The following is a 27,496-nucleotide window of genomic DNA, read 5'->3' as shown; positions in this document are numbered from 1 at the left end:
TTATAGTCCCTCCCCCTCCCACCAGCAAGGGCAACAGAGGGAATGGCAAATATTTTAAAAACATTAATATCTCTCTGATTTTTCATGGGAAAAATCCTCCGATCCCGAAAGGCGGAGGGGGGCTCTGAGTGAGGTGGCCAAAAATAATGGCCGTAGGTGGCGGAGTTCTCTCGGAAATCACACCACAGTGGGCCAAAAACGGTCAAGATCAGAGATTTAGTAATATATAGATGTCAACTGTAAAATAAAACACAAAGTGCTGAAGTAACTCAGCAGCTTGGTTAGCATCTGTGGAGAACACATGTTCTCTGTTAACTATGTTCTCCAGAGATGCTACCTGACCTGTTGAATTACTCCAGCACTTTGTGTCATTTTTAGTAAACCAGCATCTGCAGTTCCTTGTGTCTACAACAACTATAAAATGTTTGTTTTTGGTTTATATCTTCTAGTTTTTACTGCCTTTCTATGTTTTTGTGCAATTTCCATACCTATTTTAAAATTTCATACGTTTACAGCTACTGTACTGCAATTATATTAATTGCAGGTACTGATATAATTTTCTATGCTAGACTGAGGCAGCATCTATGGAGCGAAGGAATAGGTGACATTTCGGGTCAAGACTTTTCTTCAGACTTAATTTTCTATGATGATTACATCCTATTCGGTAGAAATTGTCAGTAGGTGAGTGATCGTCATACGGCAAATTGAGCACTAGTTGGAACTGGTGATACAATATGATATTTGTAGATTTTAAGAGACACAAAGACTGACAGGTTTGTATGGTTATTTAAAACCCTGCATACAGCTCTAGTGATCCTGACACTAATCTTCCCATCATCAAAACCTTTTTAACCCCTCGCTATAAGATATCTCTGACACTTTCCCCCACTTCCATCAGGATCTTTAGTGCAACATCTAAAAGGCTGGGGCATGCTCTCTTACCTCGTTGTCCAATTTAGTTGTAGAACAACTAGGCATCTTCTCTGGCCTCTTGAATGTGGCTTCTTGAGGACAGTTAGAGATGACCAATAAATGCTGGCCTAGTCACAGACTACCAGTAAAACAACAAATTAAGTAGAAGTGTCAGATAACTGAAAGTAGGCTAAGCTGATTTTTAATAAAATGGTGTAGCTAGTTAGTACTTCACAGCACCAGAGACTGGTGTTCAATCCTAACCTCAGGTCCTGTCAGTGTGGAGTTTGTGCTTTGCCCATCCGGGTTTCTCTGGTTTCTTCCCATGACCCAAAGATGTGCACATTGGTAGATTAATGTGCCACTATAAGTTGCCCCAATTGTGTAGGTGATTGGTCAAACCTGGAAGGGAATTAATGAGAAGGCAGGAAGAATAAAAAACAAAACTGGATGAATGTAGAAGTGGGACAAATGGGTGTTTGATCGTCAGCGCAGACTTGGTGCGCCACAGGGCCATTTCCCAAGCTGTATCTCTATGATTTTGGCGAGGCAGTACTGGAGCACTGTGTGCAATTCTGGATGCTGCCTCAAGTTAGCAACAAACATAATTAAGGACCTTTTTCACTCCGGTGGGCTCCTGACAGGCAGAAGATCCAAAGTTTGAAACATATAACAGTTCTCTTATAAGCAATGAAGTAGTCCCAATCTTCCAATCTACCTCATTGCGGACATCATACATTTTCTCTGGAATTGTAATGCTTCAATGCTGAAAACTATAGTCTACATTCTGCTATTTATCTCTATGCTCTCTACCTTCTGTACTTGTATGTGGCTTGATTTTATCCGTACATAGTATATTATCTGATTTAATTGGTGAGCACACAAGCAAAACCTTTCCATTGCAGCTCAAGTCACTTGATGACAATAATCCAAACCAAACTAAACACTCTAGAAAGGACCTGATTTAGTTATAGAGATAGTGCAGGAAAGATTCACAAGGACGTCGTCTGGCTGGAGAGCTCGCAATATGATGAGAGATTAGGGGAGGATGGGATTGGCTTCCCTGGAGTGAAGGAGGTTGAGACGTAATGTGATTGAAGTAAATAAATTGACGAGTGGCATTGATAGGGTAATTAGCCAGTGTATTTCCCACAGTAGGGTGTCTGAAACTAGAAAGAATAGGTTTAAGGTGGAGGGAGGAGGTTTAAAAGAGATCAGATGTATTTTGTTTACATAAAGGATGGTCAGTAAAAGGAATGAGCTGCCACGGGAGGCGGTGGAGGCAGGAACAACACCTCAGGCAACTGAGCAAGGCATGGAGAAATATGGGATTAATGCAGGAAAGTGGGATTCATATATATTGGTGTGGTGGACAACATAGAATAGGTGGGCTGAAGAGCATGCTTCTATGGGCCGGCGCAGCGGCAGTAGAGTCGCTGCCTTACAGCACTTGCAGCGCAAGAGACCTGGGTTCGATCCCGACTACTGGTGTTGTCTGTATGGAGTTTGTACGTTCTCCCCGTGTTGCGTGTGTTTTTTCCAAGATCTTCGGTTTCCTCCCACACCCCAAAGATGTACAGGTTTGTAGGCAAATTGGCTTGGTAAATGTAAAAATTGTCCCTAGTGTGTGTAAGATAGTATTAATATGCGGAGATCACTGGTCGGCATGACCGGGTGTGCTGAAGGGCCTGTTTCGGCGCTCTATCTTTAAACTAAACTAAACTAAACTAAACTATGCTTTACAACTCTTTGATTTTATGACAAGTTCAAAATGAACAGCTTGCTAGCATAAGCAGCTAATGAACAGTGGGAGAAGTAAAATATAATATTTTAGTGGACCAAGTGCAGACCCGTTGGGACTGTTCCCCCAACGTGCGGTTGAGGGGGGAGGACATGCGGCGTCACACACATTAACCACCCCACACACACACTAACTACTACCCCCCCCCCCCCCCCCCCCACACACACACACACTAACTACCCTCCTTGTTAATATATTCAGATTATGAATTTGCTCCTTTTACTCCATAATCGTCCTATCTACTGACGCATAGCCCCCAACTCGCAGGCACATCTAGAGAAGGAGGGGAGGGGGGTAGAGAGTGAGGGCAGAGAGAGAAGGGGGTGTGTGTGAGGGAGAAGGAGGGGGAGAGGGAGGGGAAGGGGGAGAGGGAGGGGAAGGGGGAGAGGGGGGAGAGGGGGGGGGGGAGAGAGGGAGGGGAGGGGGGAGAGAGAGGGAGGGGGGGAGAGAGAGGGGGGGGGAGAGAGGGAGGGGGGGAGGGAGGGAGAGGGGGGGGGGGGGGGAGGGGGGGAGGCGAGGGGGGGAGAGAGGGGGGGGGGGGGAGAGAGGGAGGGGGAGAGAGGAGGGGGGAGAGAGGGGGGGGAGAGTGGGAGGGGGGGGGGAGAGAGAGGGGGGGGGAGGGACGGAGGGGGAGAGACGGAGGGGGAGAGAGGGAGGGGGGGGGAGAGAGGAGAGGGAGGGAGAGAGGGGGAGGGGGAGAGGGGAGGGGGAGAGAGGGAGGGGAGTGGGTGGGAGAGGGAGGGGAGGGGGGGAGGGAGAGGGAGGGGGGGGAGAGAGGGAGAGGGAGGGAGGGAGAGAGAGGGAGAGGGGGGGAGAGAGAGAGAGAGGGGGGGAGAGAGAGAGGAGGGGGGGGAGAGAGAGAAAGGGGGGAGGGGGGGTCGCAAGGTTTTTATCAACGGACATGCGAGAGGCGCGACTGGCAGCACGTTGTGTTTGCAGCGGGAGGGAGGGGGAGAGGGAAGGAGGATGGGGGAGGATGGGAAGAGAGAGAGGGAGAGGGAGGATCTGAACTCGGTGAGTGAGCTCTGTGGGGCTGACGGGGCCGACGTGGAGAGCCTCGGCAGCTCACGCGTGCCGATTCCCTGTGCCCCTGCGATCAAAGGAGGAATTTCAGGTTTCCCAGAAGGAGTAATCCCCGCGCGAAAATACCTGCTGCCGCCATGTTCAAGCCAGCAACCGGCTGTGACCTACGGTGACCTCCTGATCTGCAGAACATTTTGAGAACGAGGGGGGGGGAGGGAGGGTTGGAGTGAGGGGGCAGGTGGGCAGGCGTGGGAGTCCAGCTGCGGGAGGCGTGGCGTGGGCGTACTTGGAGCGGGGGGGGGGGAGTGGAGGTGAGCAAATGACGCCTGGAGGTGGGCCTGGATTGGTCGGCATGTGGGCATTGTGACATCAGCAGCTGGTGAGCGCCGTTTACATTTTAAAAATTGAGTTTTGTGATCAATTTTATTCAAAATCTGGGGAAATAATTGACCAAGAAGTGGATTTCTGAACTCATAAGTTAAATCCCTACCGAAATAGTAAAAATCTCCGCATTTTTGCGTCTGGTTTTCGAGGAGATACGTTTCACATGCAAAATAACACACACACATCCACACATACACACACACATAAGAGTTTTAATAGATATATGAGCATATATATGATTGCTCTTATCAGGTGTGCGATAATGGAACCGTACATTCCCTGATGTTATTTTTCAGGAAACAAATCCATGTAATTCCTCTTGTCTTTTTTAAACCACTTACCAGTTAGGGAACCAGGATTCCCTATTCTTTCTTCGCTGATAACTTATTCCTAGACTCTCCCACAGGTGGAAACATTTTCTCCACATCCACTCTATCCCAGCCTTTCACTATTCGGTAAGTTTCAATGAGGGACCCCCTCATCGTTCTAAACTCCAGCGAGTACAGGCCCAGTGCCATCAAACACTCATATGGTAACCCACTCATTCTTGGAATCATTCTTGTAAACCTCCTTTCGACCCACTCTAGAGCCAACACATCCTTCCTCAGATTTGGTGCCCAAACTAGCTCACAATAGTCCAAATGCAGCCTGACTAGCACCTTATAGACCCTCAGCCTGTTTTTATATTCTATCCCTCTTGAAAAAATGCTAGCATAATGTTTGCCTCCCTTATTACCGATTTGACTTGCGAATTAACTTTTTGGGAATCCTGCACCAGTAATCCCAAGTCCCCTTACACCTCCGATTTTTGGATTCTCTCTCCATTTAGAAAATAGTCTACACCTTTATTCCTACTACCAAAATGCATGTCTCCACACTTTGCTACACTATATTCCATCTGCCATTATTCTGCCCACTCTCCCAACCTGTCCAAGTCATTTTGCAGTCCCTACTTTCTCTACACTACCTGCTCCTCCACCTATTTTCGTATCATCTGCAAACTTGGCCACAAAGCCTTCAATCCCCTAATCCAAATCATTAATATACAAGCATAGCGGCCCCAGCACCGACCCCTGCGGAACTCCGCTAGTCACTGGCAGCCAACCAGAAAAAGGCCCCCTTTATTACCACTCTGCCTTCTGCCATTTAGCCAACCATGCGAGTATCTGCCCCTTGATACCATGGGCTCTCATTTTCCTGAGCAGCCTCGCGTGTGGTACCTTATCAAAGGCTTTCTGAAAATTTAGGGCATCTTGCTATTTACTTCTTCAAAGAATTCCAGCAGATTCGTCAGGCAAGATATCCCGTTCACAAAACCATGCTGACTTTGGCCTATTTTATCATGAAATTCTAAGTACTCCGTAACCTCATCCTTTATAATGGACTCTAAAATCTTACCAACCAATGAAGTCAGACAAACCGGCCTATAGTTTCCACTATTCTGACTTGCTCCCTTCTTGTACAGTGGGGTAATATAGGCAATTTTTAGCTTGGACTTATTTATATTTATACAATTACAGTGTGAAATACTTGCTCTTTAAACCTACATTATAACCAACAAAGGTGTTCCATCTGTCTGCTAAACCACAATCGCTAGTTGTCCGAGTACTTTTGAAAATCTGCTGAAATGCATTTCTTGGGCTCCCTGATCTCTCCGTATGTGGTTGTGGTTTTATGATTTATTGTGGATTCCCTTGCCTTGCTTGTCCTCCCCAGATGCAATACCAGCATTTCTAAAGACCGAATTCTAATTTGTGACTTGTCACGGTTGAAGAAGATAGGTTGTTTTGATCCACAAGGATCAGTGCTGTGACTAATGTTGTTAACAACTTATATTAAGAATTTAGAAAGTTTCTAATTGACAAATGAAGTTCAACTCGGATAATTGAAATGTGTGGTGCAGTTAAATGCACATATTATAAGCACACTGTTTATTGAGTGTGACATTTGGCAACATTAGTTTAATATAATTTTGTAGGTAAATCTTATTCTTTCAGTTATAAATTCCAATGAAATAAATAAGTAGTCCTCCAGCTGATTGAGTAATCAACTAGAAATGATTAATTGATGCAAGGGACTATGCTGTTAGCTGGGAACACAAAGCTGAAGTCTGTGTACTCTCAGAACAATCGGGTGTAGTGTCCACAGAATGTAGACATTGGTCAGCGTGTTTGACTTGTGTTTGGGCAATAGTGACAGGATTAAATCAAGTAATTAAATAAAGTAAAACAGGGATGAAAAGGTGTTGATGTATCTTTTGTGTCATGGTAGTTGATCAATATCACTAGGTTCAATGACACATTGGATGTAAGTGTTTGTACTTTGACAAACTTTGGCTCAGAAGTGATGGGTTAAAGTTTGAGCTTCTGCCAATTTGTTGATTCAGAGGGAGGGAAAGTTACCCAGATGCTCTGTACACAGTTCTGCCAAAATGCAACAAATTCCTAAGACCGCTTGCATTATCAAAAATCACATCATAAAAATAATTGCATCATTGAGAAGGGTCTTGACCAAAACATGAATTGTCCATTGACCTCCATGAATATTGCCTGACTTGCTGAGTTCCTCCAGCAGTTTTGTATTTTATTCCCTTCAGTTCATGTTGTTCTTGCTGGTTTGATTACTTTTCTCTTCCATGATTGTCATCTCTCTTTGTTATGCTATCCGTGCCCTTAATCTCCATCTCCCCTTTACTCCACTCTGTTTTTATTTTTATCCCCAATGTAATTTGTCATTTGTCATCTTTAGACCAACATAATAGGCTATTGTTTTTGAAATGCAGTTTTGTATTTTAGAGGCACTGATTTGAGATATGGTTGGCAAAATACCAATACTTAAGGGCCTGTCCCACCAGCATGCGATTGCATGCGTCTAGCGCGACCAAACGTGGTGGCTTGAGGCGTACGGCCTCGCGGGGCCGGGCTCACTTCCAACCGCGGAGCCGTCTGGAGTTGTGCGGGGTTGGTCCCGGCATCATACTCACCAATCAGCTGGGCAGGAGGTGGGCCGACTGAATTTGGACGTTGCACGGCGTCGGGCAGTGATGTCATCACGCAACGGCACGTCGGTCGGTGACGTCATTGCGCACCACCACGCAAACAAGACGCTGCGTACAGCGTCGAGGAGCTGCGTACGGCCTCAATGCGGCTGCGGGCTGACAGGCCGTTGCCGCACGGAATTTTTGGACAGTATCAGTTTTTCGGAGCCCCACGCGGTCGGGACCAGTCCCGCACAATTCCATACGGCTCCGGCGATCGAAGTGGGACCAGTCCCACGAGGCCTATGGCTCAAGCGACCACGTTACGTCGCGCTAGCCGCATGCAGTCGCATGCTGGTGGGACAGCCGCTTTATGCTCATAAGTTCTAGGAGCAGAATTAGACTGGCCCGCCCATCAAGTCCACTCCACCATTCAATCATGGCTGATCTATCTTTCCTTCTCAACCACATTCTCCTGCCTTCTCCCCATAAGCCCTGACAAGCTTACTAATCAAGAATATGTTAATCTCCACTTTAAAAATGTCTATTGATGGACTCCACAGCCGTCTGTTACAATGAATTTCACAGATTCACCACCCTCCGACTAAAGAAATTCCTTATGTGCTTTTATTCTAAGGCTACAGTCTCTGGCCCTAGACCAGGGGTCGGCAATCTTTTTTTCATGGGGCCCAGGACCTATGTTTGTGAGCGGATGGCAGGCCACATTTATTGCCATGGTTAATAAATGGTAATAATAATACATACTAACTAAATTAGTAATTAGTAATAATACATACTAATAATACACAAATTAGTAATAATACATACTAATAATACATACTTTTCACGTGTTTGTTCAATTATTTTCTGCAGTTTCCAGGTCGCTAGCGTGCCCCAGGACTGGCTGTAGTTCCCAGATCCCTTGCGTGCCAGGGACTAGCCTCAGTTCCCAAGTCGCCTGCGTGCCCCGGGACTGGCTGTAGCGTTCAAGTTGCCTGCGAGCCCCGGGACTAGCCACAGTTCCTAGGTCGCTTGCGCTAGGTCGCCTAGGATCTGGCCCATGGGCCGTAGGTTGCCAACCCCTGTCCTAGACTCTCCCACCAGTGGAAACATCCGCTCCACATTCATTCTATTCAGGCCTTTCACTATTAAGTTTCAGTATTAAGGTAAGTTTCAGCAAGGTTTCCCCTCATCCTTCTAAAATCCAGCAAGTATTGTCAAATGATGATGATACGTTGAAGAAGGGTCTTGACCCGAAACGTCACCTATTCCTTCGCTCCTAGATACTGCCTCACCCGCTGAGTTTCTCCAGCATTTTTTGTCAACAGTTAACAGACAGTCAAAACTTTGTCAAAAAAATTGAATTTAGGAAGGATCATAAAAGGAAAGTGAATTGGAAAGAGCAGTCACAAATGTTAAGAGAGAAAATTCTAGACCATGTTGCCAAGTTAACAAATAGTAAACTGTCATTTAGAGGGAGGAAGGATATTCAAGGCTGAAATCAGGAAAACAATTGTCAGAATGGTTAAGTTTAGGAAATTACAACAAAGATAAAGGCTCAAGCACTGTAGGAATTTAAAGATGATACGACAACTTTAGGTTAGGGTGCCAGTCTTTGCACAGCTGTGGGTGCACATGAATATCAAGATGACGGGTATGTGCATAATGGCAAAGACATTTCAGATGAACTGAATTTTGCAGTGGGAGGAGCATTAGAGGTGGCAGACTTAACATTCTTTTCCTCTCCATGGTCATAAGATTTGTCCTTAACTATTTTTGGTTTGCCCATTATCTTTTATTCCCTGTTCCTCCCACAAGTCTCATTCTAGACTGCACACATGAACCTAGAAACCCATTTGTTACTTTTATGGGTGCGTCAGAGCAGTGTTAAATGTCGCTCTGACATTTTTTGGAGTGTCATAAAGATTGTGCTCTTCAATTCTGAGGTTCCTGGAATATCATTGCCAAGTTTCCAAGGGTAACATCACTGTGTCATGTCTTGTGTGCACTGTTGTGTGGTTCTATTGCAAGATCTTGCAGCTGCCATCATTTAACTTCCTTGTGTCTTTGACAGCCAGTTCTCTAAAGGGACATACATATATAATATGTAGCATTCTTCATGCTGCCAGAGAGATCAGGAACTCCTCACTGTAGCCATAGCAAGTCTCCAGGGCAGCCACACACAAAGAACATGCCTCCTGTGGTGACATCTCTCCATCAGGTGAGAGAGCTCCCTCAGACTCCTTGGGGGAGTCGAATTTCCTTCTACCATCATGGTAGCAACTATTCTGAAAGTTCAACACCCTCCAGTAGCTTAAAGAATTAAAATATGCCGGACAGAATAATAGAAAATATGTTAAATGCTTTTTATAGCCTAGACCTTGTCATTTATTTTTATTTCTGATCTTAATTCAACACAACAGCACTTACTTGTTTGTAATAAACAAATATAGGAACTAAGGAGGAACGAAACAAACAAATGTAAAGTAAACTTCACACCCATAAGCAAGAACAAAGCAAACAAGACATTACAATTGATCATGTGTTCTCATGATGTCATTAACTCCAAAATAACTCAAAGAAAGTAACAAAAGACGTAAAGGAAGAATTTATGCTAGTTTTATTTGTGAACTCATGTGATCAGTTGAACTCATAAAAAAAGATCACAGAAACTCAAGCCGTAGGTACTCGGGGCATCAGGTAAGTCGGGATGTTTTTTCAGCATGTTGAAAAATGTCCACATGTAAAAAAATAGCCCCGAGTACCTACGGCTGGCATAACAAGCCGTTACAACATAACTACGGACTCCTACGGCCTCCTACGGACTCGTTACGAACATTCTGCGAATTTGAAAACTCGGGAGAATTCGTGAATAACTCAGGAAAGTGGGACATGCCCTTAACTATGCATTAACTTAAACCACTCCCCTGCTGAAGTCCTGCCTCCCCGTTCTCTGCCCCTACCTCACTAATCTCTTGAACTCCTCATTGTCCCAAGGAATTGTCCCCTCCGCTTTCAAAACTGCTGCTGTCACACCAATCTTAAAGAAACCTGGTCTCGATCCCTCCTCTCTCATTAACTACCGCCCAATCTCAAACCTCCCCTTTCTTTCAAAAACCCTGGACCGTATCGTTGCGTCACAACTTAATTCCCACCTCCTTGCGTATAACCTATTTGAACCCCTCCAATCTGGCTTTCGCCCCCTCCATAGCACAGAAACTGCTCTCCTCAAAGTCCTCAACGACCTCCTCACCTCTGCTGACACTAGTTCCCTCAACATCCTCATCCTCCTCGACCTGAGCGCAGCCTTCGATACAATGAACCATACCACCTTGCTCACCAGACTCAAAGACCTCGGCATTGAAGGTTCTGCACTCAGCTGGCTCTGTTCCTACCTTTCCAACAGATCCCACTTCATCTCTCTCCATAACCACACCTCTGCTACAGCCACAGTCACTCAAGGCGTTCCCCAAGGCTCCGTACTCGGCCCCCTCCTCTTCATCATCTACATCCTCCCCCTTGGTCAGATACTCCGCCACTTCAACCTAGACTTCCACTGTTACGCCGATGACACCCAGATCTACCTCGGCACCAAATCCCCCCACAATCCCCCCCCCCTCTCCCATATCAACACCTGTTTGTCAGCTATAAAAACCTGGATGCAACATAACTTCCTCAAACTCAACAGTGATAAAACAGAATTCCTCCTCATAGGCTCCAAATCCACACTCAGCAAAATCAATAACCCCACTCTCACCATCGACGGCACCACTGTCTCCCCATCTCCCCAGGCCCGCAACCTTGGCATGATCTTTTATTCCACCCTCTCCCTCGAGCCTCACATCCGCCATGTCATTAAAACCTCCTTCTTTCACCTCCGCAACATTGCCAAAATTAGACCCTCTCTCACACCTCCCGCTGCTGAAACACTCATCCATGCCTTCATCTCCTCCCGACTGGACTACTGCAACTCACTTCTCCTTGGCATCAGCTCCACCTACATCAACCGACTACAACTGGTCCAGAACGCAGCCGCCCGACTCATCACCCACACCAAATCCTGGCATCACATCACTCCAGTCCTCAAACAACTTCACTGGCTTCCCATCTCCCACCGGATCACCTACAAAATCCTGGTCCTCACCTACAAAGCCCTCCACCATCTGACCCCCCCCCATATCTCACTGACCTCCTCTCCCCCTACCAACCCTCACGATCCCTCAGATCCACATCAGCCGGTCTCCTCTCCCTCCACAAGTCCAACCTCTGCAGTTTTGGGGACAGAGCCTTCTCCAGGGCAGCTCCCAGGCTCTGGAACTCCCTCCCCTAACTGATCCGCAACTCCGTGTCCCTCACCATCTTCCAGTCCCGCCTCAAGACCCATCTCTTCACCTCTGCCTATCCTTAGCCCCACGTCCTCCTCCCTTTTCATCTGTGCTTGAATTGCCTCATATTGTGTTTTGAATTGAATTCTGTCTTTAATTTGTGTACTAGCCATGTCTCTACTATTTATTTCATTCCGCTTACATGTTTTTCCTCTACTTGCTAAATTTTTGTAAGGAGTCCTTGAGACTCTTGAAAGGCGCCCATAAATAAAATTTATTATTACTATTATTATTAAAAGAAAATATTTTTTTCAAACTTTGGATTGAAAACCAAATAAATAGTCACAGAGAGGAGCTTTAAGTTTGTTTAAAGCTGAAAGGAAATTGAAAGCGAATAGGTAATATATGAAAGAATAGTATTAAGAGAGACGAGAAAATCCTGCAAAGAAATCTGAAAATAAGTATGACAATTTTGAGATTGATACGGGATAATAAAGGATGAGAAGCCGTGGGGTGAGAAGAGTAAAACCCAATTTAGGAAAAGGTATGAATAACTGCATTTTGCAAGAGCCTGATCTTGTAGAGGACCAATACAGGAAAATAAGATGAGAGTACTTTGGAGAAAGCAATCTAAGCTGTAAGATCCCATATTGGTACAGAAACCTGCAAGATGCAAAAGGGGAAAATCAGAAAATGTTAATTGGCTTTATGTCCTGGAGATTAAAAAAATCATCTATCTTACAGTTACAAATTCTGATATATTGTACTTACTTCTGCCTGCGGATTGTCTGCAATGTAAATTTACGAGCTTTAGTCCTATTTGTTTTTTGTGCTTCCAGTAATCTTTGCTGTTCTTCATTCCATTCTGGCTCCAACTGAGTTTTTATATTTCTACAAAGGCCAGGAGTTAAGAATAAATACAGAAATAACAACATGCAAAACATGGGACAAATTCATAAATTTTGCTTAGGTCAAAATATTTATTCCAATTTATTTGGTTTAAATAATAAATGTATTCGACCCAAGATATGGAACATTATTTTTCAAATGCACAAGTTCACATGCAAACTGCTTTAAACAGGTGCTTTATATACATGTATGGAAATGTACTATTTGCCTCTAATTTTTCTAATTACTCAAAATACAAATTTGATCAGCTTTACAGCAGATCCAATTTCCGAGGCTCTGCTTGAGTTGGGGCAGGCAGGTGGGAAGAGAATGTACAGGGAAAAGTCTTGTTCCCATCCGGCAAAAGATGTTTGCAGGCCAACAGCAGTTGGCAAATACACCCCCATCCATCCCACTAGTCTCCCAAACGCTTCTTTATATTTTCAGGCATTTGAAACCTGGGGAAGACCAGTACTAAAGCACTATGAACGATTATTAGGTTTATATTATTGCTAGATTTACTTAAACAATTTTAAATTAAAATGTGCAAGAGAAATGCAAAAAGCAAATTTCACACTGGTGATCTAGTCATAAAATGAATTACAACAGTGAAGAAGGCTATGTTGATGTAAATCATGCTTTTAAAAATAAGACAACTAGAATTCAGGGCATGCATGTTCCTATTAAAGTGAATGGCGTGGCAGGTGGGAGTAAGGAAGCCTCGATAACAATAGAAATTAAGGTTCTTGTCAGGAAATGAATAAGAGGTATGGGGCAGGTACAGGCAACCTGGATTAAATGTATCCCTGGAAGAGTTTTGGTTTCTGAGGAACATACTTAAGAAGGAAGTCCAGAGGGAAAAGAGGGGGCAGGAGATAGTTCTGGAGATAATATTAAGGAGAATCCAAAAAGACACCGGCTCCCCCAATGCATAGCCCCCAACTGTGCAGGCGCGGCTCATTTCTCCTCATCCCAGCATGCCCTCCTCTTCCTCTTCACCCTCCCTCTTCAATCCCTAAAGAGGGAGTGGTGGTAGAGAGGGAGGGGGATAGAGAGGGAGGGGTGAAGAGAGGGAGGTGGGTAGAAAGGGAGGGGGGGGGGGGGGGGTAAAGAGGGAGAGAGGGAGGTAAAGAGGGAGAGGGAGGAGGTAGAGGGGAGGGGGAGGGGTAGAGAGGGAGAGGGAAGGGAGAGGGAGAGGGAGAGGGAGCGGGAGAGGTGTAGAGGGAGAGGAGAGGGAGGGGGGTAGTAGAGAGAGAGGGAGAGGAGGGGGAGTAGAGGGAGGGATAGTTGGGAGAGGAGAGGGAGGGAGAGAGGTAGAGGGCGAGGGAGGGGGTTAGAGAAGGAGGGGGTTAGAGAAGGAGGGGGTTAGAGAGGGAGGGGTATAGAGGGAGGGGGTGGAGTGGGAGGGGGGTAGAGAGGGTGGGAGTGAGGGTAGATAGGGAGGGGGCATCTCTCTCCACAGCCCACCCCCCCCCCCCCCCCCCCCCCCCCCATCTCCCTCTACTATCACACTCCCTACTCCATCTCCCTCTTCCTCATTTCCCTCATCCTCCTCCCCCAGGACCTACCCAGGTCATAGAGCAGCGTCATGGCCAGGAACTAGGCCTGGTTCTCGTAATCGGCCCATCCCTGGTTGTAGTCTCCAGCCGTCAGCTCAGCCACCGCCTGGGTTACAGTGCAGGCTACGACTTCATCTGCAGGCTCGTCCCTGACCACGGACCCAGGCTTGTTCTTGGTTCCAGCGGCGGCTTCTTTCTCGGCCCCGGTCACAGCCCCATCCCAAACCCCGGGCACGGCTCTCACTCCACCTCGAGCACCAGGCTCGGCTTCAGCCAGGGCCCGTGGCTCCACCCTCGCTACCAGGTGTTGGGCTTCGGTGGTCACAGCCCCATCCCAAACCCCAGGCACGGCTCTCACTCCAGCTCGAGCACCAGGCTCGGCTTCAGCCAGGGCCCGCGGCACCACCCTCACCACCAGGTATTGGGCATTGGGCGCTGGCACAGCCGCACGAGCACTAGAATGCCCCTCCCTCCTGGAGTGTCACGTCATGTCGTGTGCATTGTGACGTAATTCGGGTATTTTTCCCCGAAAACTCACCCTTCGGGCTGTTTATAAAACTTTAAATTATTAAAAAGTCGGAATTATAGGTGGGAATGTGACAGAAAGATGTTTATCGCCTCCAGGGGAAATGTGAGTAGAATGTGTGAAAATGGAAAGGCTGTGGCCTAGCGTTTGGAAAAATATAGGAATTAACCAGATTGTGCCCAGATCACACACACACACACACACATATATATATATATATATATATATATATATATATATATATAGACACTCACACAAACAAGAGAAGAGGTTTAGTAATATACTAGACCAAGTGCAGACCCGTTGGATCTACTCCCCCAATGCACCCGTTCCCTACCCGTAGCCAAGGGAGGCATGGTCCTCCAACTCAAGCCATTCCCGAATGTAAGATTCCAGCTCTCCCCTTGCTCCCTCAGCAGTGCTCTTTAAAAAAATTCCAATTGCACTTGCCCTGGTGTGTTGCGATAGCAATTTGCCCTCCCCCTGCTAGCCGAGCCATTGTGACATCATCAGTTGAAGCTGGTCGTTTTAAATTCAAAGTCTTCAGATTTTTTTAAACTTTAATCAGTAATAAGTCGAGAAATAAAGCATGAAATCTTCAGTGAGGCTGATCACTGCTAGCCGAGCCATTGTGACGTCATCAGTTGAAGTTGGTCGTTTTAATTTCAAAGTCTTTTGACTTTTTAGACTTTTAATCAGTAATGAGTCGATAATAATTCGAGAAATAAAAAAGCGGTAGGCGGCGCGGCTCTGGCCAGCAAAATTGTTGGAGTGTTTGTTATTTTATGTTGGGGTGTGTGTGTGTGGGGGGGGGGGGGGGGTGGGTGGGAGGGGGGGGGAAACTTTTTGTGCACTGGAGACAGCGTCGGGGTCTCAGCGTCGTTGAGGTCATTAGGAGCGGCCTCCAACAGGAAGAGACCGGGGACTCAGGTGCAAACGTTTTCACGGAGCGGTGGAGGAATGTTGATGCTGTTGCTGCTTCTGTCTGCTGCTCGTGGAGAGTCGGAGGCTCTCTAAGGTCTGTGGACGACGGCGCCGGGAGACACTGGGGGGAGACCGCTTTTCCTTCTGCGGCGGCGACTTCTCCAAATGCGGGGGTCGAAGAGCCCTGGAGCGGGGCCTGACACCACTGCCCCGCGCGGCTGGAATACCACTCTGCGGCGCACACCGGGGGCTCCACCTAGGTGTGCCACCTGCACCACCCGGCGTGGCTTTTGGCGCGGGACTTTCGCCAGCTGCTATCCTTTGACTCTGTCAATGCAGAGGAGAGAGTGTCTATCTCCATCACAATGTGATGGATGTTTCTTAAATTAATTATGTTGGGGTCTATTTGTATGTATGGCTGCAGAAACGGCATTTCGTTTGGACCTCCAGGGGTCCAAATGACAATTAAATTGACTCTTGACCCTTGACTCTTCAGTTTTTGTCACCCAGCTGTAGCAATTATGTCATTAAGCTGGAAAAAGTGCAAACTTTTCACAATAATGTTAGAGTTCTGTCATCGTACCGAAATGGACACAGGCCCTTGGTTCCAAATTGGCCCATGCCCATGGTTGCACTTTTCCCTCATCCTTTCTTGATGTGTCTATCTAAATGTCTTTTCTGTATCTAATCAACTTCTCTGCAGCTCTCATATCACCTATAAACCTGCCCCTCAACTCTATACTCTATCCTATTAAACCCCTCATGATCAGATGTTGTGTTCCCCCTCATGATGTGTGTGTGTGTGTGTATGTGTCTGTCTGTCTCTCTACAAACCCGCACATCTTTGGCAGGGCCGGCCTTAGGGGGTGCGGGGCCCAATTGGGAACAATTTTGGTGAACCCCAAATTCCCAGCCAAGGTGTGTCAGCCCAGTTATTTAGTATATATTATGAAATTGTACACTAGGTGCTATGGATTATACACTGTGAATCTCTCCTGCTCCCTCCCGTTTGACTCAGTAGCTCGGCTGGCTTCCAACCTTTACCGTAGCTGCTAATTATGTGATTGGACACAATGTCACCGCGGCTGATTGGACGGGAGGAGACCTATTTGTTGATTGGACGGGAATTTTAAGGCAAGCTGGTTGGTGATTGGATGCAACCCCCTTAGAGACAGCGTTTGATTAGCCGCCAAATAAAATTGTCAAATCTGTAACAAAAATCGCTGGTTGGTGCAAACTCAGTGGACTACTGGTTGTATCTCCAAACTAATCTGGTTGTATCAACCAGACTATCTGCTTGTATCTCCAAATTAAACAGTATAACATGCAGGTACATTCATTTAAAATTAAATTCAGTGATTATTTCACATGATTTCTCACTTTGTAAAGCTCAATATCTGACCAATTTCTGTTTAACACTTTTGGTCTGCCGTGAGCAATTTTCTCTCCCAAAACAGTTCATATCTAGAAAACCGATCAACGAACCAGACAGCAGTTGGACGCAGTCATAGAACCATAGACAATTGGTGCGGGAGTAGAGGCCATTCGGCCCTTCGTGCTTGCACAGCCATTCAATATGATCATGGCTGATCATCCAACTCAGTATCCTGTACCTGCCTTCTTTCCATACCCCCTGATCCCTTTAGCCACATCCACCTCCCTCTTAAATATAGCCAATGAACTGGCCTCAACTACCTTCTGTGGCAGAGAATTCCACAGATTCACCACTCTCTGTGTAAAAAACGTTTTTCTCATCTCAGTCCTAAAAGATTTCCCCTTTATCCTTAAACTGTGACCCCTTGTTCTGGACTTCCCCAACATCGGGAACAATCTTCCTGCATCTAGCCTGTCCAACCCCTTAAGAATTTTGTAAGTTTCTATAAGATCCCCCCTCAATCTTCTAAATTCTAGCGAGTACAAGCCGAGTCTATCCAGTCTTTCTTCATATGAAATGAACCGTCATCTGGTGAACCGTCTCTGTACTCCCTCTATGGCAAGATTAGGAGCCCAAAACTGTACCAATAGTCCAGGTGTGGTCTCACCAAGACCCTGTATAACTGCAGTAGAACCTCCCTGCTCCTATACTCAAATCCTTTTGCTATGAATACTAACATACCATTCGCTTTTTTCACTGCCTGCTGCACCTGCGTGCCTACTTTCAATGACTGGTGAACCAAGACACCCAGGTCTCGTTGCATCTCCCCTTTTCCTAATCGGCCACAATTCAGATAATGGTCTACTTTTCTGTTTTTGCCACCAAAGTGGATAACCTCACATTTATTCACATTATACCTCATCTGCTATGCATTTGCCCTCTCACCCAGCCTATCCAAGTCACCTTGCAGCCTCCTAGTTTAGAGGGGTTTAAACAGTTTAGAGATGTTTAGAGGGCTTCAGATGGGTTCAGGTGTGTTTAGAATTGTTTAGAGGGGAATAGGGGGGCTAGAGGGGGTTTAGAGGTGTTCAGAGTGTCCCAGAGGGGTTTAGAGACTTTATAAGCCCCCCGTGTGAAATTGTAATTCTCTGAAATTGAAGATAGACATAAAGCTGGAGTAACTCAGCAGGACAGGCAGCGCAGCGACTCTGGAGAGAAGACCCTTCTTCAGACTGAACTGAACTCGCGTCGGTGAGAGTACTTGTGATTGTCTGAAGAAGGGTCTCGACCAGAAACTCAACCCTCTCCCCAGAGCCGCTGCCTGTCCCGCTGATCCACCTTCAACTTCAGAGCCAAACAAAAAACACAGAGTGCTGGAGGAACTCAGCGGGCTGGGCGGCTGCCTCACCCGCTGGGTTTCTCCAGCATTTTTGTCTACCGCAAAACGTCAATGATTCCGGGAATACTGAGGCGACAGGGTGATAGTGAGGGAATGGGAGAGCTAGAGAGAGACGAGATGGGGAGCGGGAGAGAGAGCGCGAGAGAAAGAGGGAGGGAGGGAGAGAGCAAAAGACAGAGAGACACACAACGTGGGTCGGTAGGTGAATGACTAACCTGCACACCAGGAAGAAGCCCCTTCTCGCGGTCCGGGGCCCTCACTCATGATGGCGAGTTTAATGAAATTCTCAACGTGTCATCGATCTACATTCTTCAGTAAATGTACTTGTGTTTTAAACAAGTATTATTGACGCCGCGTGAATTTTATTCAAAGGAACATGGCGTCATTAATACTTGTTCAAAACACAATAACATTTACTGAGGAATGCGGATGGACGCAGATTGATGACATTGCATAACAAGGTGTTAACTACTTGCTGTTAAGAAGTGCTAACAGAACCAGTTAACAAATCGTTTGTGTCTGATGGCCGAGCAGCGGTCGTTATACATGTTCGTTTAAAAAAAAAATCCGGATGGCGAATTAAAAAAAATCTTTATTTAACAAAGAGAATTCGTATTTCCGTACGAAATACGGAACATTAGGGCGGGGCCCCGCTTAGACGCGGGGCCCAATTGAGAGCAATCGGTCAAATCGGCTTAAGGCCGGCCCTGATCATTGGGATATGGGAGGAAACTGGATCACCTGGAGAAAACGCAGGCAATCACAGAGAGGGTGACCTTGGTCTCTGACACGCCGGCAGTGGCTCCTCCTCTTTGTAAACATTTCTCCTTCTGCCCACTATCTAATGTAATATTAAAGATTTGTTTTTTTTAAATCTCTGATTGAATTTGGTTTTTTTATATGTGATTGGAAAAATTAATTCACTTTATTTATTTAAAAAACTGTCAAGTGATGTGTAGATGGTTATGCATGCAACCATATATGTAACTACCTCATTAGCATATCGTCCCTCCCACATTCTATAGTATAACTGTAGTCTCTGCATGTTCCCTCCCTGTTGGGTTCCAGTACGTGTGTAGACCAGTTGTGGTTAGTACTGGAACGTGTGTTATTAGTGTTTAAATAAAGACCTAGCTAAAGGACTATGGACAACGTCTAGTTTCCTTTACATGGTGTCAGAAGTGGGATTCGAACCCACGCCTCCACTGTATATCGTCGCAGTCGCCAGCATCTGCGTGCTGTCCGTGAGCCTCCTCCACCGGTCTCTTTCCCATCCACTTCCACTCCTTTACCTGTTCCTCCTCCTCGGGCTATCCCATGTGCCCCTGCTGTCATTCCAGCGCCTACCCAACCTGCTCCTGTGAAACCTGATCTCGGCTCTCCTGTTCTTTCCCCAAGGTCCTCTCCTGTCGGTTCTTCTTCTTCGTCCTCCCCTTCTTGTTCGGGTTTTGCCTCACCGGTTTCTAGTCCCCGACCTGCATTGCTGCCTATTCCGTCCCCCCGATCTTCGCTGCCTTTGCCTTTGGGAGAGGGGAGTGAGGGTGGTGTACGGACCCGCTCTGGCAGAGTTGTGCGGCCTCCTGATCGGTATGGTGATTATGCTTAGTTTGAGATGTTCTCTGACCATTATTGTTATTATGTGCAGGTCTGTATAATTGCCTGCTGCTGCTATTTATCTTACGGGAAGGGATGTAGATGGTTATGCATGCAACCACATATGTAACTACCTCATTAGCATATCGTCCCTCCCACATTCTATAGTATAACTGTAGTCTCTGCATGTTCCCTCCCTGTTGGGTTCCAGTACGTGTGTAGACCAGTTGTGGTTAGTACTGGAACGTGTGTTATTAGTGTTTAAATAAAGACCTAGCTAAAGGACTATGGACAACGTCTAGTTTCCTTTACATGATAGATCAACAATTGGTCTCAATTAAATGCACATTCATATTCAAGTCTATTTAACGCATAGCTGTGCCTTGAACAATTTTCTTACCAACGTGATTGTTAACACAATGAATATTTAGAATAATATACATTATTAATAACTGGGATCGAGTATGGATGACTACATTTTAGATCAAGATTCAGAAAATCCACTGTATTAAACTGTTAATCAACCTATGGGCATTCATGGTCTTTCTCACTAATCTCTTCTCTCAAGTTTTTAAAGCAAGAGTGTTTCTTCTGAAAGTGGTCCAATGCATGATCAAGGATGTGTCAAGGCTGATGGATAACTTACTCCTCTCAGTTGTCTCTGATTTCTTTATAAAATTCACACTTCCTTAAACTCACCAAGGCAGCAGTGTGGGTTGTGTGTTCCTCCCAAACCACAGTAAGTACATTTTAAGTTACATAAGTTTCACCTGCAGCATACAGAAGCAGTTCACATACATTCATGAAGTCATGAACTGATGTGATGTGTTCTCTTAAATTTTGAAGCAATTTTGTTGAGGAGGGAGAATTGCTTACACGCATAATTTCCATGTAGGTCGTTATAGAATTTCTCCCTTCTTAAATTTCATCGAAATATAATATTAATAGGATACTTACACCTGGTTGCCATGTACAGTACCTCAGGCTTTCATCAAAGATTTTTAAAATCACTCATAGTGACAAGTCTGGCATATACTTTCTGCAAAACTGGCAATATTGTGTCAGGCCTCTCTCCCTGCAGGAGCTAATTTGTGAACCAGTTTGTGAAGAAATGTGCTATATTCAACCTGATAACCATTAATACCATTGCCTGAACAAACTTCAGTGTTGTCCTCCTGGACATCACTTCATTTTCATTACAGATTCTGGGAATGCCATTTGTATAGCCCCAAGAGGATGGGAATGGATTTCTTTATTTTATCTGCCATGCAATGCATATCCCATTGCTTGAAGAAGGGTCTCGACCCGAAACGTCACCTATTCCTTCTCTCCAGAGATGCTGCCTATACTGCTGTTACTCCAGCATTTTGTGTCTATCTCCCATTGGACCTCTGCTGGTAACCACAGAAATAACTCTTTGTTAGTTCAAGCTAAATTATATCAGGTAATTATATTTTTCAGTAAAATCTTCATTTTCTTTTGTGAATTGTGATTTCTATCTTGCTTCACATTATAGTTTTTTTTTTTTGCAATATTGTCAGAACGCTGAACAGAACATTCAGACAAATAAAAGATAGACACAAGAAGCTGGAGTAACTCAGTGGGTCAGGCAGCATCTCTGGAGAAAAGGAACAGGTGACGTTTCGGATTGGGACCCTTCTTCAGACCAAAGATACTAGAGGAGCCTCTAATTTTTGCTTCAGACTGTCTGAAGAAGGATCCCAGCCCGAAACGTCATTTATTCCTTTTCTCCAGAGATGCTGCCTGACCCGCTGAGTTAAAATGTCTTCTTGTGTCTATCGTCAGTTTACATAAGCATCTGCAATTCCTTCTTATACATTCAGACAAATAAGATTGGCTCACAGCTTCTATGTATGTTTTGAAAGCCACATGGGGTTTTCTTAGAGGAAAATGTAAATTCTGAATTGATGACACATTGCCAGCATGGTGTTTTCTTTATTCATTGGGGAACATAACTTGTTTTCAAATGAGCCTTTGTATTTTCTTTTGTAGGATTTTTAAATTGATTTAAATGGAAAAATACCTATATCTAAACTTAAATAGTAATATTGTCCCCATTTCAAAGCACTTACCCTGCATATATTTCACAGCTTCCCAACACTATCCTATACTCAGTCTTAAATATCTTCTATTAATGTGAAAATCTATGTTAAAAAATTCTAGTGAAGATAGCAAAAACACATTTTACTTTACAAATCCAAGCAGCCTGTTGGACATTCATTTTATTAATGTCTAAGGAAATATATCCATGATTAATGAGATTAGAAACCTCCTTTGTCAATTTTACCCTTGTTTTAATAAAGCAAAAATAAAATCAATACTCTAAATTTCTAAATTAAAGGATATTGAATGATCATGTGTCGGAAGGAACTGCAGCTGCCGGTTTGAATGATCATCCCAGTTCAACTTTGACTTTTCTCTGCATTCAAGACATCAAAAACGTACCAACTTTCACCTTTTTGGGATTTACTTTATAATTATTTCACAGCGTACTTATCATTTTGGGAATTTATTCAGTGCAAATGTTCTACCCCACTAGTTCACTGCATCAATTTGGTTAGATGAATGCTGCACTCACCTTCATCAGCTGGTGTTTCTCAGTATTTCTGAGAATTCTGTTCAGTAAAAGCATTGTGTAATCATGACTTAACATACTTGGTAATAGCTACAATTAATAGCAACCCCCTTTATATGAATTTCATTACTAATCCCTTTTTCTTCTGTATTATTTATTGCACTAATACAGCACGTGTACTAGTTTAATCCCACAGTAGTACTAATTCAGGCTCAATAGTGCTAATCAAGCAGAACAAAGTGGGAAGAAGATTAGACTTTATTGCCTTCCATCACAGTAAGGAATCCACCGTGGTGGATGTTTATGTTAACTTTTATGTAGTTGTGGGTCTTGAACCGTTGAATTTCCCTGTACCAGTCCATCACTGGCACAGCCCTCCCCACCAACAACAGCATTTACAAGGCACTGCCTCAAAAAGGCAGCATTTTTCATCAAGGATCCTCACCATTCAAGCCATGCCTTCTTTTTGCTGTTACCACCAGAAGTTACAGAAGCTTGAAGTCCAAATCCACTAGGTTCAGGAACAGCTACTTTCCTACCACCATCAGTTTTTGAACTGACCGCACTACCTTATTCTACCTCACCAATGACCACTAAAGACCACCTCTTGCATTATACCAAATGTGTTTTGCATTAATGTCTTTTTTTTTCAGTCTTGTAGAATTCATGCATGATTTGTGCATTGTGTTGTCCGAGTTTATGTGCCTGTGATACTGCTGCAAGCAAGACTTTCATTGTACCTGTACCTCATTGTACTTGTGCGTCTGACGATAAACTCTATTTGACATGACTATTAAGAGCCCTAGAGCAAGGGTCTCCAAACTATGGCCCACGGACCACATCCAGCCTGCCACGAGATTTTATCCGGCCTGCAGCAAGCTCTTAGCACGTTCCGTGCGGCAGGCTATTTTTAGCGGGTTCTGTGGTAGCGCAGCTTTAGAGATACAGCGCGAAACAGGCCTTTTGGCCCTTCAAAGCGATGCACGTACGCACTAACACTATCCTAAACACACTTGGGACAAATTCAATTAACCTGCAAACGTAGATTGTGGGAGGAAACCAGAGCACCCGAAAAGAACCCACGCAGGTTCAAACTCCGTACAGACAGCACCCGTACTCAGGATGGAACCCGGGTCTCTGGCGCTGTGAGGCAGCAACTCTACCGCTGTGCCGCCATGCCACTGCTCCTGTGTTGCAAAGGCAAGTTGTGCGGGGTGGTAGCGTGGGGTGGGGAGTGGAGCGAGAGGGAGGGGGGTGGAGGAGGGGAGCTAGTTGGCGGCAGGGTCGGCCAGGGTCCATGTGTAGCGGTCTCCCCCCATGAGGGTGATCCATGAACAGCTCTCGCTCCGGGGCGCCACACTGACCTGGACCCTTTGACTGGGATCTGCCGACGATTGCCAGTGCTACCCCCCCTCTCTCTCTCTCTCCCTCCCTCTCTCGCCCCCTCCTTCCCTCTACCCCTCTCCCTCTCTCCCTCCCTCTCTCTCTCCCTCTCCCCCCCCCCCCTCTCTCCCCCCCCACCCTCCCCCACCCCTCTCCCTCCACCCTCCCCCACCCTTCTCCCCCTACTCCCCCTCCCTGTCTCTCCCCCTCACTCCCTCTCCCCCTCACTCCCTCTTCCTCCTCTCTCTCCCCACCCTCTCTCTACCCCCTCCCTCCCTATCCCTCTTTTCTCTACCTCAGTGTGTACCTCATTGTGTGTGTGTATGGTGTGTTGTGTGTGTGTGAGTGTGTCAGTGTGTGTGTGTGTGTGTGTGTGTGTGTGTGTTTGTGTGTCATTTATTTATTTTTTCCGATGGGCCGCAAAAAGTGCCAAATATATAATGTAGCCCTCATGCTGAAAAGTTTGGAGGTCCCTGCCCTAGAGCATTAAAAATTCCTTTTTACACTATCTCTGTCTGAGCAGACTTCGTACATTCTCCCCGTTATCTACGTGAGTTTTCTCCCCCGTTATCTACGTGAGTTTTCTCCGAGATCTTTGTTTTCTCCCCCACTCCAAAGACGTACAGGGTTGTAGGTAAATTGGCTTGGTAAATGTAAAAATTGTCCCCAGTGTGTGTGTAGGATAGTGTTAATGTGCGGGGGTCGCTGGTCGGCGCGGACCTGGTGGGCCGAAGGGACTGTTTCTGCGCTGTATCACTAAACTAAACAAAAAAAATCTCTCAAAATATTTGTTGTTGGCATGTAACAGTTATTTTTGTTTCTAAATTAAAAATATCAATTTCACCAGGAGAGATGACCTGCTTTCCTGTAAAACATATGTGTTCAACTGTAGTTGAATGGTAATTCGAATTTCACTGTACCTTAATTGGTACATGTGACGATAAACTGACCTTGAAACCTAGATTCCTCATGATTTTCCAAGATGACAACAGCTTCATCTTAGTGTGACTAAACTAGAAGATTTTGTTTAAGGAATTGCAGATGCTGGAAAATCGAAGCTAGCCAAAAATACTGGAGAAACTCAGCGGGTGAGGCAGCATCTATGGAGCAAAGGACATGAGGTGAGGTGCGGTGAGAAAAAACGTTTTTACCCAGAGAGTTGTGAATTTGTGGAATTCCCTGCCACAGAGGGCAGTGGAGGCCAAATCACTGGATGGATTTAAGAGAGAGTTAGATAGAGCTCTAGGGGCTAGTGGGATGAAGGGATATGGGGAGAAGGCAGGCACGGGTTATTGATTGGGGACGATCAGCCATGATCACAATGAATGGCGGTGCTGACTCGAAGGGCCGAATGACCTCCTCCTGTACCTATTTTCTATGTTTCTATGAAATAGGCAATGTTTCGGGTAGAGACCATTCTTCAGACTGCTGTTAGTTGTTTTTAGCAAACCTTAATGTCCATTTCTCATGTGCTTGAAAACAAATTCACAAGAACCATCCTTGCCATGCTCCTTCCCCTTGCTGAATTGCTGCTTCCTGAATCAGTGTGGATTTGGTCCATCAGGAAGGATAATGAACATGATCATATGTAACTTCGCAAAACAAATCGAGGGACCCTTTCAATTCATGTCACCTTCAATCGTTTTAGAGATACAGCGCGGGAACAGGCCCTTCGGTCCACCGGATCCGCGCCGTCCAGCGACCCCCGCATTTTTAACACATCCTACATACACTAGGGACATTTCTTTACATTTACCAGCCAATTAACGTCTTTGGAGTATAGGAAGCTTTGACTATTTTTGACTATTTTTCCAGAGGGTCTATTGTTGAATGCTCCGAGACTGAACACAATCCCGAAAACAGGATCTCCAAAAGTCCCCCCTCAGCACAGTAAAATATCAACAATCAAATTCACCTCCAGAATACTGACAAGACCTTAACTGTCCAAAGAAGAGTGTCTGAGGGTCAAACCACAAAAATAATAATTCCCCATCCTTTTTGCATGCTTCAGACTCATGAACGGCTTAAAGCAGGTACTTTAAAGTACCGTCAACACTGCACTGCCGGGACAACTTAATTTCAGATTCCTCTCGATAGTCAACGTCCCAAATTTAAGCTCTAATTACATTGAGCCGTCTCTGATCGGCTGGCCATTTAATTCAACATATTCAACACCAGTCCAAAATTTCGGTCCATCATTACAAGAAGAATGGGATCATGATTTATTTATTAGAAAAAATTAATAAAAGGCGGAATATGGGGTAAGTTACATCCAGACTTGAAGGTAGTCAAAAATGCTGGAGAAACTCAGACTGAAGAAGGGTCTCGACCCGAAACGTCACATATTCCTTCGCACCATAGATGCTGCCTCATCCGCTAAGTTTCTCCAGCATTTTGTCATTTTTCCAGCATCTGCATTTCTTTCTTAAACATCCAGACTTGAGTTAGTATGCGGGTAAATATGCCCGCAATATCTCTTGAGACAAATTTCTTCGGCCATATCCATGGTGTTAACTTTGCCATGTTCTTACATTTAACTAAACTTTGCATCAAACAGCAATTTCACCAATTGATTATAGGCGGAACAATCGCACGAGTATCTAGAGCTAAGTCATCACTAAGTATCTAAGCATCATCTAAGTATCTAAATCTAATTCTACTGGGCTTCGCAATGAAGTTACCGGGGTGAATCGTGGCGATATCTTTCCCCACTTCGTTCAAGCTCGGTACCAAAAGGATACGAGTAGGACTCGGTTCGTTGCATTTGCATCCTGAGGCTGGCTTCAGGCTTGTCGAAGGTTTTTCTCCGCCTCAATCAGTCCCCGGCCGGGTTGTGCCCTCCGTCCGGACCCGGCACTTCTCGGGACTCGGCGGCGGGATTAACACCATTCTTGACAACGCTCCATTAAAGTTGGATGCCGCAGTAACTTGCACTCGCAGATCAATTTCCTCGCAGGCCATCAGTGATAAAACTCTGCAGGAAATGCATTAGAATCCGCGGTGTTCTCCGGGACAACCCTCGGCCTCGCCATCTTAACAACTGGAGACGCGGCTTCCCTAGCAACCAATATCTTCATGGCGATGGTGGGCGTGGGAGTCTGCGCACTGAGCGCCGCCAGCCGCTCGGATTCTGCGCACTGAGAACGGCCGGCAGCCTGGAGTCTGCGCACTGAGCGCCGCCGGCATGCGGGAGTCTGCGCACTGAGCGCCGCCGGCACATGGTGAAACATTAATGCAAGATATTAAAATGCAAAACACATTTGGTATCGTGCAAGAGTTGATATGTAGTGTTCATTGTTGAAGAAAGAACAAAGGTCTCGACCTGAAACGTCACCCATTCATTGTCTCCAGAGATGCTGCCTGTTACTTCAACATTTTGTTTCTGTGTTCTCTTCTTCTGGCGTATGTCGTGCACAGCCTAAAGTTGTCGGATAACTTGTTCTATTTGATATTATTTGATTGTGCACGCCGGGTTGATTTCATTCGTCGAAACAGAGCGGACCACATGAAGGTTGCAATCTCCCACCTGTTTGTGTTCATTGTTGAGGTAGGAATGAATGAATGTTGTGCACTCAGTTCAAGAACCTGACGTTTGTAGATGGTGGTTACATCGTTAAGAACTGTGGAACTGTTTAACCAACTTTTAATGGGGGAGGGAAGTGTTTGTATGTTACCTAAAATTTACCTGTTACCTAAAATCTGAGGTATTTAAAAGTTACTTAGAGCACTGCGGCAGGCGTTCGGAAGGTTCCGCTGAGAAGCCGAGGCCGGAGCCTCGCGAGTTGACGAAGCCAATGGCCCCTGGGTCTGTGGAGCCCACGGCTGGGGTCT

At 45.5% G+C, this 27,496-nt stretch overlaps 1 protein-coding gene across 2 annotated transcripts in view; it reads right to left on the bottom strand.

The window, feature by feature from the left end:
* cep126 (centrosomal protein 126) overlaps positions 1-27,206 on the bottom strand; it is a 104,795-nt gene extending 77,589 nt beyond the window's left edge. For both annotated transcript variants that reach the window (XM_055637354.1, XM_055637352.1), the window contains exons 1-2: positions 26,407-27,206; positions 12,194-12,313 (exon numbers count right to left, since the gene is read on the bottom strand). In XM_055637354.1, coding sequence (XP_055493329.1) covers positions 12,194-12,281 — 88 coding nt within the window. In that variant the 5' untranslated portion in view covers positions 12,282-12,313; positions 26,407-27,206. The remainder of the gene's footprint in view (positions 1-12,193; positions 12,314-26,406) is intronic.
* Between the last annotated feature and the right edge of the window lie 290 nt (positions 27,207-27,496).

The sequence above is a fragment of the Leucoraja erinacea genome, chromosome 6 (genome assembly GCF_028641065.1).
Source record: "Leucoraja erinacea ecotype New England chromosome 6, Leri_hhj_1, whole genome shotgun sequence".
NCBI lineage: Eukaryota > Metazoa > Chordata > Chondrichthyes > Rajiformes > Rajidae > Leucoraja > Leucoraja erinaceus.
This window is presented reverse-complemented; position numbering and strand designations above follow the sequence as displayed.